General features: G+C 33.4%; 2 protein-coding genes across 2 annotated transcripts; one reads left to right on the top strand and one right to left on the bottom strand.

Moving 5' to 3' along the window:
* Nucleotides 1-1,072: 1,072 nt before the first annotated feature.
* Nucleotides 1,073-6,150, top strand: LOC149898157 (cytochrome P450 4C1-like). The gene is made up of 10 exons (XM_090115406.1): nt 1,073-1,214; nt 1,915-2,004; nt 2,332-2,442; nt 2,790-2,975; nt 3,286-3,482; nt 3,747-3,813; nt 4,064-4,256; nt 4,656-4,807; nt 5,047-5,226; nt 5,996-6,150. Exons 1-10 carry the CDS (start codon nt 1,073-1,075, stop codon nt 6,148-6,150), a joined length of 1,473 nt encoding a protein of 490 aa, XP_089971532.1.
* A 629-nt stretch (nt 6,151-6,779) lies between these two features.
* Nucleotides 6,780-10,710, bottom strand: LOC149898156 (acyl-CoA Delta-9 desaturase-like). The gene is made up of 5 exons (XM_090115381.1): nt 10,464-10,710; nt 9,679-9,809; nt 8,720-8,925; nt 7,569-7,751; nt 6,780-7,040 (listed from the first exon to the last, which is right to left on the bottom strand). The coding sequence occupies exons 1-5, from the start codon at nt 10,708-10,710 to the stop codon at nt 6,794-6,796; spliced, it is 1,014 nt and encodes a 337-aa protein (XP_089971507.1). The 3' UTR covers nt 6,780-6,793.
* Nucleotides 10,711-14,328: the final 3,618 nt, after the last annotated feature.

Below are 14,328 nucleotides of genomic sequence, written 5' to 3'. Positions count from 1 at the left end.
GCCGTGGCCAACGGAAGTTGCACATATTGACGCAAATATTGGATCGATTTGCTTAACGAAATCAATAGAATGGCGTAAGGGCTGTTTGCTGGTGTATTCGCATAATATGTCACGTAGGCACGAATGTTGTTCGCGATCCTTGTTACAATAAACACTTAGCGTCCTGGGCTAGACCTCCTACTAAATAAATGCGAAAGTTTGTAAGAATGCGTTGAATGTTTGACTCTTTCATGCAAACAATACTGAACCAATTAGAATTGGATTGACACATAGGATAGATTTTATTCCGGAAATCTTGTTCATCTTTGAATTTTTCTATATTGCATTTTCTTTCTTATTTCACTAACCATTTAGGAATGACGTAGCCGTAGGCAATATTTTCAACCAACCGGTTAACTTTGGAGCAACGGCAAATTATTAAATAAAGGTAACAATATCCATCTAAATACACTATTTCAGTGAACTGCAAAGCTAATTCGTGCATTGCAACAGCCAGTCAATGTGAAACCGTTGGCCCAGCGGAAACAGAACTTACACATTATAAAGACTAATACAGGAAATCACAAATCCTGTGCAGTTTAAACAATAGTGTTGTGTACTCTATCCTTAAATTATAAAGGTAATATTTGTGTTGTGAAGTGATTAAAGTTTTGTGTTTGTCCGTTTGTCTCTAGAGCGTATATCTAAACGCAAGTTGTGGAAGTGACAATGGAGGGAAAATCTAAAGCATTTATACTATCTTCTTTGAGTTTAATTGTTTACTTAAAATACCGTAAAAAAATAGCGTTTAAAATAGAAACGTAAAATACCAACAGTATGACTTCCCTACTACTAATTGTGCAGTGTTTATATGTATATTTATACCCGTTCCGTTTACCTCAAATTGCTGGACCGACTTTAATGAATATTATCAGACAGATGCAATAAGAGGCAGAAACCTATTTTTGTATTGGTTTACAACTGTTTTATCATTGAAATACAATAAATGAAGCCTTAATTAGAAATCTATAGTACCTACTATTTTTTCTTCTTTCTCTGACAGGATACAGCTACAAACCCATGTCGTGTAAACATGTTGGCGATAATACTGATTATCATTATCTGTGGTCTATGGGCGTGGTCCAGGATAAGGAAGAATTACCACGAGCCTCCAGCTATTCCCGGGGGATTGCCTCTAGTCGGTCATGCCCATTTACTTGTTGGAGATAGTGTTCGTAAGTATTTTAGGATTCAGTTTTTCTACTAGTGATAGTTTAGTAATATTTAGTAGTTTTTCTTTAATAATATATAGTTAGGTACGTAGCGGCTTCGCCTACGCTGTCAAAGGAAATTCCCATGATGTTTTACCACTGTAAAAAAGTAACCTATATAATTCTCAAGCTTCTACTAGGTACCCCCAGTCATAAAAGTCATACGCATTTCGAAACCAACAAATAACCAAACACACTCTCTCATTTATAACATTTCGTAAGGATTTCGTATCATATTCATTCATTGCCTCACAAATACAATTCTTGATGTATAATAATTTACCCTCCCATCATTAAAACACGCATGGATGTATATGTGTGTGTTAATACGTATGTGTACGCGCGCATACAATACTACAATATTCTCTCACAGTGAACAGTCAAAAAACAATATAGGCAATGAAATAAATTACACACGCTCTATTTCATTAAAATATAGAGACCATTGCAAAATTTCTTTAGGGTCATTACTGAAAATAAAATCGCCTGGGCTTCTTCCAAGAACAGGAAAAGTTAGCGTAACTTAGTTTAATTTTTTCTGCAAAACGATTAAAAATAATAAGATTCTTTTGTAACAGTCGTTTCAAATACAACAATAGCACTTATTAGATAACAGTTACTTTTCACATTGAGTAAATAAGTTGAAATTAAATAAATATTTCAGAACTATGGACCACAGTGAAAGAGCTCTCCTACGAGTGTTTGCGGCTTGGAGGGGTGCTGTCGGCTACAATAGGGCCACGTACCATTTATAGTGAGTCATTCATTACTAATTTATCTATTAATTCATTCTCTTGTGTTTATTCTAAGAAGCCATAAATAATTTCTAATAATAATTGGTATAGTCGCATACAATAGACCTATATTAATTACTAGCAGTGCTTTACAGATTCTACATTCATTCTTTTTAGCCAAAAAAATTTCAATTCAGGAGAGTGATTCCTGAGAAAAAGTTTATTCAACTAGTTAAATAAATAAAGTCTTCTGCTTCATAATATTAACAGATATAGATATATCAGTTATTCCTTTAAAAAATTAATTCTGAACGTTTTACCCTTATTCATTGAATTATGTTTTCTAGTTGTTTGCGATCCAGATGATGCGTTGACGGTAGCAAACTCATGCCTACAAAAGGACACTTTTTACGAATTCGCTAAGCCTTGGCTCGGAGAAGGATTGGTGACTGGCAAGTGTAAGTAAAGATTTTTACATAATACATAATAACATGAATAATATAAAGTTATAATATTAACATTGAAATCTTAGAATAAATTCACAAAAATAATGAACTTATTGGAGCAGCTTATTATTGTCATTTACTTATAACATAATAATAACTTATATCGATTTTATTTCTAACTCTTTCTCTAATGTTAATTTCCCTATTTTTTTTTGTGTTTTAATGACCTATGTTTTCAGCAAAAGACCTCATTAGATAATTACGATTTTGTCAAATCTTTGCAATTGAACATCGTATCCTCATTAGATGTGATTTGGACAAATTGTCTTTGCAATTGAATATTTTATTTTTTATTCCAGTATCCATCTGGAAGCACCACCGCCGTCTTCTGAACCCAGCGTTCAGTTCCATCGTACTGGACGGATTTCTGGGCGTCTTCAACAGCCAGTCTCGAAGGCTAGTCCAGGAACTGTCGAAGGAAGTTGGAAAGGGACCGTTTGACCACTGGGTGTATACTCGCCATAATGCTTTGGAGACTATTTGTTGTGAGTAGCTTATTTTAAGGACATAATTTTTTACAGCTATAACTGAACTTGCATGATCTTTGCTCATGGTGTTGGAAACTACGGTAATGATACTAAGTGATTCAAAAAAAGATTTGTTCCACGGGTTTAAAAATCTCCTATTTCCACATAGGTAAATGCCAACCTGTTAATATTAGTAACTTGCAAACTTGCTGCAAAAAGTCATTACAAGTAGACTGGTTCAGTTTGAATGTAATAGTCATTTTCAATTTTATTGAAGCCTATACATATACAACGCATTAAACTCAGGAGTTAACTTTTTTTATTACAGTGACAGCACTAGGCATAGACTTCACCGAAAAAAGTGTTCTAAACAGCCAATACGTGCAAGCCACAGAGCAGATATTCAACGTCTTCGTAGAAAGGTTCCAGAAGTTTTGGCTCCATAATCATTTTATATACAGCCTGTCAGCGTTGCGCAGAAAACAGGATAATCTGCTCAAGATTTTACATAACATGTCTTATACAGTAAGCTGTTTTACCTTTAATAGATACAGTACCTTTATGAGTGTCACGTGAAGAAAATCACCTGTCGAAGTTGCTACTACTACCACTACTAAAAACATGTATTTTTTTTGTAATTAATAGTTTTAAAGTCTTCTATGCACGAATAAAACTAATTGGATAGGTAATGATTAAATATGCTGCTGCTATGCCTAACATTATATAAATAATAAAAATGATCATACAGTTTTTCTCAACTACTTTCTCTACTTTATTTTTTAATTTTAGGTACTTCAGAAACGGAAAGCAGATTACTTGAAAAGTTTGGAATCTGGTAACAAAGAAGATAAAACAGGTACTAATTTTAATATTCATGCTATAAATAACTTTTATTATAAGCGATCACAGGTAAGATATACCTACAGTGTAACCCATTCTTCTTCTCTCTCAGGTGAGAATAATTATTATTCTGTTTCATATCTTAATTCTTACTCATTCTAACTTCTGTATTATACGAAAACAGTCTACTGCAGAGCGATTTCCTATACTAAACTTTACATTGACGCCCATGTAATTTTCTTAACTAAATCCTGCCTTCATTTCAGGTACAAAATTCAAGCCATTCATGGATCTTCTACTAGAGTTAGCAGTAGAAAAGGGTGCGTTCAACGACCGTGAAATACAGGAGCATGTAGACACAATGATTGTAGGCGGCCATGATACGTCAGCTAGCGTGCTTATGTTCACCCTGGTGTTGATAGGATCTCATCCACATGTTCAGGAGAAGATCTTTGAAGAGTAAGTTGCAATTTAACAATTTGCAGTCAATAATAAACGAAACTCAAACTCAATCATTTATTTATTCATTTAGACTTCTTATAGATCTAAGCACTTTCGAATCGTCATTACACATTTTTAACATTTACCACCGATTCGGAAAGTAGTAAAAAAACTGTAAAATTTTATAAAAAATGGCCAACGTCGATCTATTTAACCTCGAACTTGAAACAATTTGCAAAAATTCTGATACTTTTTATATTAGGTACTAGCTGTTGCCCGCGTCTATGTTCGCGCTTATAATCCGTCGAAACTGAGGTCGAAACACTCCGCCTCTCGGTAGAGTTAAAGATGAAGAAAAACTACTTTCGAGATTGCGTGCTTCTTTTCTTTTGATAAATGCTTAAATATTATTATCAGATTACGGGAAGTCTTTGGCAACGATGATCGTGACGTCACCAAACAGGATCTCTCGCAATTGATTTATTTGGAAGCGGTTTTGAAGGAGAGCATGAGGATATTCCCAATCGTTCCTGTGACAGCTAGAATACTCGATCGAGACCTTAAATTGAGTAAGTTAAGCTTGAACATTATAACTAATAAAGCATAAAATTAGTAATAAGTGGACTTTAATTTTTTTTTTTTTAATCAATCAACCCGGGTACGGGTTTCAAAGGTTTTTATTCACTAAATAGGATTGGATAATAATTAATTTGAATACATCGTGCTTATAATATTTAGAATTTTTCCTGCTGGAAGCCTTCCTAGTTTTATTACGTGATATTGTACTAAATAAAACGTGTCTTTCCAGAGCACTGCACACTATCCAAAGGCCGTACCTGCTTCATGTTCGTGCACGGCATTCACAGGCATCCGATGTGGGGTCTAGACGCGGAGGAATTCAAGCCAGAAAGATGGCTGAACCCTGCGACGTTGCCGGACTGCCCTACTGCATTTGCCGCGTTTAATATGGGAAGAAGGATATGTATTGGTATGTATTTATTCGTATTATCTGCCCATAGTACTTCAGTTTTTCAGCGACGTTGCCGGACTGCCCTACCGCTTTTGTCGCGTTTAATATGGGGAGAAGAATATTTATTGGTTTGTATTTATTCGTATTATTTGCCCATAGTACTGCAGTTTTTCAGCGACGTTGCCGGACTGCTTTACCGCGATTGCCGATGGGAAGATGAATATGTATTGGCTTTTATTTATGTTTTCTGCCAAGATACTATTTTCAGTAAAGAAACGTGCGCAATTATTTTTATATCGCATTCAATGAATAGTGAAAATATTTGAATTTTACAACAGTAATCATCAGTCACAATATGTGCTGTGTATATGTATAAATAAGTACATAGACGGATTGTCGTCCTTTAGCAAATATTATGTCATGGCTAGCATTTTAGACTTTAGTACCTACAAGTTTATGATTGTTGTTGTTCACGTCACCATGGAAAGTTCTCTATACATGTTATTCCCTTTATACCTACTCTCTTTTTCACTCCCATGCTTGGTTTTTGACAAAATCTACAGTTCCTTCCTCAATGCCTAAGTGTTTAGCGCCTGGCAAACTTCTTGGACAAAGTGTTGAAAGTTTTGCGCAGCAAGTAATATCATTAAAATTGGTTGGGGAGTTTAGGCATAAAGCGTAATCGATAGAGAACTTTCCCATTCATTACAAAGCTCCTAAAAAAATGTAAAACCTCATGAATCATCTAGAATATTCCTTATGTACTTACTCATGTAATTATTTGCAGGTAAATCATACGCCTACATGTCGATGAAGACATCTCTCGCACATCTCATGCGTCACTATAAAGTAAAAGGAGACCATACAAAATTGGTGCTGAAAATTGACGTGATGCTAAAACCTGAAGAAGGCCATTATATAAGCATAGAGAGAAGAAGTTAACAAATAGAATATAATATAGAATTATGGTCTATAATGTTTGAAATCTCATCAAAATTTAATTTCATAATATTATGTAGAACTGTGGTAGTAATTAGTAATCTGTGGTAGAACGTAGTAGAACTTGTGTTATTTAGATGTAAATAATTTTAATGTATTTTGATGTAAACAAATGTAAATAAATGATACCAGATATAAATTGTTTTTTTATTTATTTATTGTGCGTCACCATCCAAAGGCAATTACGCAGCTAAAATTATACAAAATAAATATAATTATTTAAAAGTAACTTGTACACATTGCAAAACATAGTTCCCGTTATATCACAAATATTATGTAAAAAAATATTATTCTAAGTCCTAAGAGCTAGCGCGCAAGAGCAACTTTTGTCTCCGCAACTATTTTGTCTCTCCCATCAACTCTATGGGAAGTTGCGTCGCTACTTGCGCGCACTTTCTTACTAGCCCATAGAGTTGATGGGAGAGACAAAATAGTTGCGGAGACAAAAGTTGCTCTTGCGCGCTAGCTCTTATAATTCAACAGCCGTTACAAACTTAACTAAAAAAAACTAACACCAAATTCTTTAACTTATCACATCATTAAAATAATTTAAAACATCACCATATAAAAACCTTATATTTTATTACTAATCAAGTTTTCGTCTATCGTCCCCATTTTTTTCTGCTACGGCTTTTATAAGAGCAGGAGAAGCCTGTTTCAAATCATATACTAAACCTGTAAATGCTAGTAAATCTAGGAAAACAGTTGTTAAATTGATGAAATATGGCAACTCAGCTGTTTTGTAATCCCAGGGGAAGGTGTGATGGTAGTTATGCCAACCTTCACCAAGCGCAATTATTGATACGATATTGTTTTCTGATGGCATTATGTCCCTGAAATATAAAATTTTAAATGTGAAAGTATTGCTTATTAAATAACAAGTACTTACCTATAAAATTAGATTATATAAGATTATTAGCTGTGCTCCGCGGTTTCACCCGCATTGCTCCGCTCCTGTTGGTCTTAACGTGATGATATAATAGGTGGCCTACAGCCTTCCTCGATGAATAAACTTTTTTCAAATCGGACCAGTAGTTCCTGAGAAGACAGGAAGAGTACAGATACATTAGTGCGGGGAAGCCTATATGCTATATATATCATCACGCTAAAACCAACAGGAGCGGAGCAATGCTGGTAAAACCGGGGGCACAGCTAGTAAATAAAGAACGTTGAGACAAAATTTTCAAATTGGAACATTGTTGATCAACATTTGCATAAAAAATGGAACCATAAAGATTTACCATATAGGTAAATAGAAATTAAACATTTTAAGGGCGTTTAAAATACGTTAAAATCTTCAATTTCTAAATGTATAATACTCGCGTAAAATCAAACACTAGAAAATACTACGACATACGTACTTATCATAAGGCTTCAATCCATGCAAATGTGCGAAGCTATTAACGGACCATGTCGCATTCAAAGATGCAATATAGCGTACTAAAGTCGACAGTACAGATACAAATAATTCCTCTCCAAACATATAAACTGGTAGAACAATTGGTATCAGGAAGCAGAATATGAATTTGAAGATATAGAAGTACCTGAAATAGAAATTATTTCTTTTATTTACTTATACTATACTAGCGGTCCGCCCCTGCTTCGCCCGTGGCACCTACAATCTACATGTTTAAACTATCCTATCTCTCAAGTTGGATCGAACTGCACATGGTGTGCGAATTTTATTATAATCGGTTAAATGGTTTAGGAGTCCATTGAGGACAAACTTCGAGATGTATACATTTATAACGATTTGTAGTATTCATCTATATTATAAAACTCAAAGGTGACTGATATAGTGATCTATCAACGCACAGCCCAAGCCACTGGACGTAACGGGCTGAAATTTGGCATGCAGGTAGATGTTATAACGTAGGCGTCCCCTAAGAAACAACCAAACATTGCGACACGAGATTTATATATATTAAGATTATAAGTTCAAATTTATTGTATTTTGTACAAGTGACTTAGTGTGTATGCCGTATGGTATGTGGTACTAGCCATATACATATTTTCTTCTTGGAAAATGTAGGAGAATGGACAAACACATATTTAAAGTTTCGGTATTATTAAAAAAAAATAGCTGAATAATTCAGTATATATATGTTGATATTATTTTAGTCAAATAAAAAATGAATACAAAAAACATCTTGAACATGGTAATTTATTTTGATCGAATTTGGCCTAGTAAGTAAAGACCTAAATTTAACACTTGGCTAGACTAGATAGATTACTAGTAATCATTTGTATAAATATGTACGATCTATATCATTATAGTTATAAGTATTATATGAATATATATCTCATGAAGATAATGTACATTTTGACATAATTTTGTTGTATAAGTATTTTTTACGTGATCAGTGTATGCAAAACTACAAGTCCCTTCGCGCTTAGTATACCAATAGTTAGTATATCAGCTTAGTATAATATCACGCTTAGTATATCACGGGAATTACCCCAATAAAGAAAATTAAGTATTTTCTTATGAAAACTGTGATGCAAAACTTACCGATTAAAGAACACTAGCATAGGGTCACTGGTTATATCGCTCATGTCAATCTTGGACCCTTCGGATATAACATGAGGATGCTTCTTCATCATCAGCCAACCCACGTGGGAGAAGAAAAACCCTCGGTTCGCGTCGTGAGGATCAGCAAATGTTTCTGACTTCTTGTGGTGTAAGCGATGGTCACGGACCCAGTTGTAAAGTTTGTTCTGGGAATTTTGAAATAAAATGTAAAAAAAATAAAAATCGTTTATTTGTTTCATAACACAGTGTACAATAAGCTTTGAATAATATAATAAAAAGAAATTGCATAGTAAAAGAATAACATATAGCCACAGCATATAGCAGTTTCTCTCCATGTTGATTCACACATAGAAGGTGTTAGGTATATTCAATACTTTTGTAATAGGTATCACAGTTCTGTATTTACCTATTTTATTACGTTGTTATCGCATTATTAGGATTCTAATTAATTACCTTTTGATTGCGATAAAAAAAAATAAACAATATTGTAAACAGATCCATTCAAAATGAATTGCAATTTCAATTCTTTTTCCGAAGATTTTGTGTACCTACCTCTCTACCTACCTCTTACCAAACAAAAATAATTTCATAACAGTAATCTCTATAGGTATTCAATATTCAGTATTCATGTTGAAAATGATTTAAATACCTATTTACGAGACGGACAATAATTTATATACCTAACTACCCAAGTGTGTATGTTTATCCACGATTAATTCAATATTTATTACAGAATTGGTATATTAAAAAAAAACTTTTGATCAGATACACTTAGATACCAACATCTTATATTATATATGTATATTATATAATTTTCATCTTAATAAGAGAGTGAAATCATAGATAAACTTGAAGTTCGTTATTTTTTTCAACAGGTATTTTAATTACCACAAATTATCTAATTTCATTTCATACGTCATAGTAAATTTATTTATTACCTGGCCGGCTGTAGCGTATAATATTAGAAGCAGTATTTTTACAGGCTTTTTCGCTTTGTAAGACTTATGAGTCCAAAGTCGATGGGCGCCTGCAGTGACACCGAGTCCCGCTATAAATCCAAATATAAATTCTGAAAGGAGAGCCACAGATTGTATTATAAAGAAAAAAAAAGCGTTACTCGGGCATAGATAATAAATAATTTGGAAAATCCAAAAGTGCACGCCTCATAATTTTTTTTTAATAAATATTTATTAATTATTATTTTTGTTTATTTAATAACAATTAAACCACATCGAATCAGACCCTGAAAAATGAAAGGGTTCTATTCCTGAGCATACTCAAGCGTAAGAGAAAAAAAAAGACTCGATTAGTAAAGTATTTCGGTCGCTATCGTGTTAACAAGAAAAAGGATCCGCACATACAGACACACGGACGTCCAAGACAGAACTTTTTTAAACTGTTTTTTAACTAGTTTAAATAACAAAAATGACATCAAAAATATCATGAACGTTAAAAATAGTGTTTTTTCTTAATATGTGTGTGTATGTATTATCTTACAAGTGCAATGTATGATACATAAAGACATTTTAAGTTTGAAAAATCAGATGTTTTGCGCGAAGTGACAGTAGTACCCACCTCAACGCTTCGCTTATGAGGCGTGCAAAAGCAGATATCAAGCTGATATCGAATTCAAAATTCAAATTATATTTAAAAACGTTGTTAAAAATTTCTATTTTCATAAATAAGTTTATATTATAATTATAATTAATATTTATTTACTTACGCAATATAAACGTGCTTCTGAGACATCGTACCCCATTGTACAATAAGTATGCACAATATGATACAACAATTAAATGAAACAGGCTTATAATTATTGCACTAGACCATATTATGGGTGTGATAAACCCAATTTTTTTTTCCAGCTTTCTGATTGGTTGATAAAAATGCGACTCCTTTGGTAATACTTGGTCATAGTAATTCTCTTTTATTTGATTTTGCTGTTCTATTGTGGTGGTACGAGTAGCCATTGCCTGTAATAAAAATGATAATCTATTCTAATATTATAAAGCTGAAGAGTTTGTTTGTTTGAACGCGCTAATCTCAGGAACTACTGGGCCGATTTGGAAAATTCTTTCGGTGTTAGATAGCCCATTTGGTTAGGGAGCCAGGTGCAAATTTGGTTAACTATTTCCTCTCAAGAGATAATTCGTCAGACGCATGAGAGTATAGTATTATAAAGCCTCGTGAACGTCAGCTGGCGCTCGGTTGGGGGGGTGAGCGGTTGTAGCCTCCCACGCACATAGGAAAAAAAAATACATTCATTCATTCATTTCCTCTCAGCTAAAAATTTGTCAAATTGTAGCTAAACCAATATCTCAACGAAAAAAAATAGTCAGCTGGTTACAACATGGTGTATTATACGTCAGCTGGGTCTCGAACATGAAAGTTAAATTTAAAGAAAAATTTATTTTCCGTTATTTCCTCTCAAACAAAAATTTACCCGATGATAGCTTATATGTAACTGTGGATAAATATATATGTCAGCTGGCTGTATCTTGGTGGAAAAACCGTCAGCTGATACGGGAGGCTACAACCGCTCTTCCCCCCAACCGAGCTCCAGCTGACGTTCACGAGGCTTCATAATACTGTACTTTGATGCATTTTACTAATTACCGCTTGAGAGGAACTTGGTCATAAAATCTGCTGCTGGCTCCCGGACCAATTTATCGAGGAAGGATATTTCATCACGCTACGGGCAACAGGAGTGGAGCCACGGGGGTGAAACCGCGCGGAGCAGCTAGTCTGTAATATCTTCGAAAATATTCACTAAAATCATACGGTGTAAAGGGCCATATAGATCTATATTAAATGAACAATGTATTCAAGGTACTTACTTGGTTAAGGATTAATGCTGTATTGGTTAAAATCGCATCGAAAATTAGCCATTATTTGTCGTAAAAAGTAAATGACAAAAAAAAGTTATTGTGGGTTATCCATAAACATATTATTATGTATACCATCGCGGACTTTTCTGTAGATCTTTTCAATGTGTATAATACTTAGTACATTATTTTGATAAAACTCGTAGGGTTCGCCTGCGTTTGCAATGTAAGCAGAAAAAATGTAATTTTTTACGACATCACATTAGAAACCTCAAAAATAACAGTACTTCTCCACTATTTAATGGATGTTATTATATATATAAACCTTCCTCTTGAATCACTCTATCTATTAAAAAACCGCATCAAAATCCGTTGCGTAGTTTCAAAGATTTAAGCGTAGGTACAAAGGAACATAGGGACAGGGAAAGCGACTTTTGTTTTATGCTATGTAGTGATTATAAATGTTCTTTGTGTAAAAATGTTAATAAAAAACTAGTCTAAATATTAGATTCTTTATTTTTATAAATGTACCCATCTATATAAAATTCTATCAAAAATTAGAGTTCCTTTGTTTTTTGTGCACTTTTTTGTGGAATTGTCTTTTTTGTGAAACAGGATTTTATATATTTATTAATTATTATCATACTATTTCTGCTATTGTGTTTAATTTGAAAATCTGTGTGAAATATTTGCATAGCTTATAATAAGCGAACTAATCTAAGTAGCGTGCTATATATTATCACAATAATATTATGTTCGTTATTTATTCGCTTATTTTTTACTATCTTTCCACCCGCGGCATCGCCCGCGCAGTCAAAGAAAAACCCGCATAGTTCCTGTTCCCGTGGGATTTCCGGGATAAAACCTATCCTATGTCCTTTCTCGGGTATCAAAATATCTCTATACCAAATTTCATGCAAATTGGTTCAGTAGGTAGTTAAGGCACGTTAAGGCGTGATTGAGTAACAGAGAGATAGACCGACAGAGTTACTTTCGCATTTAATGCAAGACCACATAATAAGAAGTGGATTTAACGTTTTCTTTAGTATTTATAATACTGTTAATGTTTGCATAAATATTGTAAGTTATTACTTTGCTATCATTCTTTGTTTTTTCACCGTAATTATTGTGTCTCATTGTAGAGTGCGTTTCACGAAAGAGTTCCCCTGCCGTTATGTTGGCATACCTGACTGTCAAAAACGAAAATATTTTTTTTTAATCAAAAATGACAGAGAAAATATTCTCCTTTCTTCCTAGCCTTATCCCGTATCTTACGGGGTCGGCTGCCTAGAAAGGAGAATATTGCTATAACAGTGCTTACGTCATAATTTCATCGCAGGGGCTTAGTTTCCTAACTGTATGTACCAATAAGCTTATATATCTAATACACTGGAGATTTCAGTATGAACATTAACTTGTAACAAGAAAACACACCCACTTGCCAAGTTAGGTGTGAAAGGGATAAAAAAAACATACAGGCCGCGTCATTCAAGGTCATATTTTCTTGTTACAAGTTAATGTTCATACTGAAATCTCCAGTGTATTAGATATAAGCTTCTTGGTATGTACGTATATATCTGTCAACTGTGCTTTTTGTGCCGGTCGGTCTGCCCCACTGATATAATATGTATGTATATTAATATTATATAATTATGTCTGTGGTCTGCCCGAATTACACGGATTTTTTTGCGCCGGACTTTTTGCGCGTCGTGGGCATTAGTGCATATAGAATAATATTGTAATACTGTGTTATAGGGCGCGGATTAATATGTATTTACCACAGACATATATGGTATTTACATATATTTATTTGAAATTGTTTTCCTAATTAATCATGGTTTCCACAGTAGGTAAATATGTGTTATTTAGATCGTGAAAATTCAGGTTTTATTTTCCATATTTTTCCATACTTTAAATGAAAATCCATAATCCACAAAAAATCAATAAATGTATCCATATTTTTATAAGCGCTATGAGTTTTCTAAAATTTCTGGCAAAACCGCTCGCACTACCCGTCCGCATATGCGCATTATTTCTATACCCGGAAAAAATTAACAAAATTAGAATCATTAGAATAGACATTGACGTGCCCTAATCACTTGCAGAATTATGCAAATTTAAATACATATGCTTCAATCACATCCTGTGATGTTGAAAGATCATTAAGTCAGTAGGTACAAAGCAATATTATAGGTACGTCCAAATAGAAAAAGTATCAATTTCGAAAATTAAAAAACACGTGATTATTTACTGCATTTCAAATGTTAGTGAAATGGAAGTTGAATAAAATTGTAATTTTTAACTTTTTTCACTATTAACAATAGTTTTATTAAAAATGTTGTAACTTACTTTTATTGTACATATTTTTTAACATATTTTAGTTTTTTCACTCCATTTTATATTTACATATTTCGAGACTTTTTATACATATATTTATCCGGGCCCTACTACATAATATAATTGAATAGATTCTATTTTCACAGACTAAAAAGTGCGTCACGGATAGTCTATCGTCTGCGCAGGGCCTAGGAATAGTAAAAAATCGAAGAAGACAATAATTAGACCTACCACAAATCACAATTTTCCCTGAACCCAACATTATTTATACTTCGTACTATTTAGGTATATTTTATCATTTAAAATCTGAAAAATCAAAGTAAAGAAAAAATAAATATTTTCCCGCCAAAAAATCAAGATATGGTAAGTATATTACATTACAATAGGTAATAAAATAGTTTCTTGGGTAGTGTTGCTAGTAGTGGC

The sequence above is a fragment of the Colias eurytheme genome, chromosome 23 (genome assembly GCF_061535395.1).
Source record: "Colias eurytheme isolate Ceu_HAF_F1 chromosome 23, ilColEury1 Martin Lab GWU primary, whole genome shotgun sequence".
NCBI classification, from domain to species: Eukaryota; Metazoa; Arthropoda; class Insecta; order Lepidoptera; family Pieridae; genus Colias; species Colias eurytheme.
Note: the sequence above shows the minus strand (reverse complement) of the source record. Positions and strands in the feature narration are given on the sequence as shown.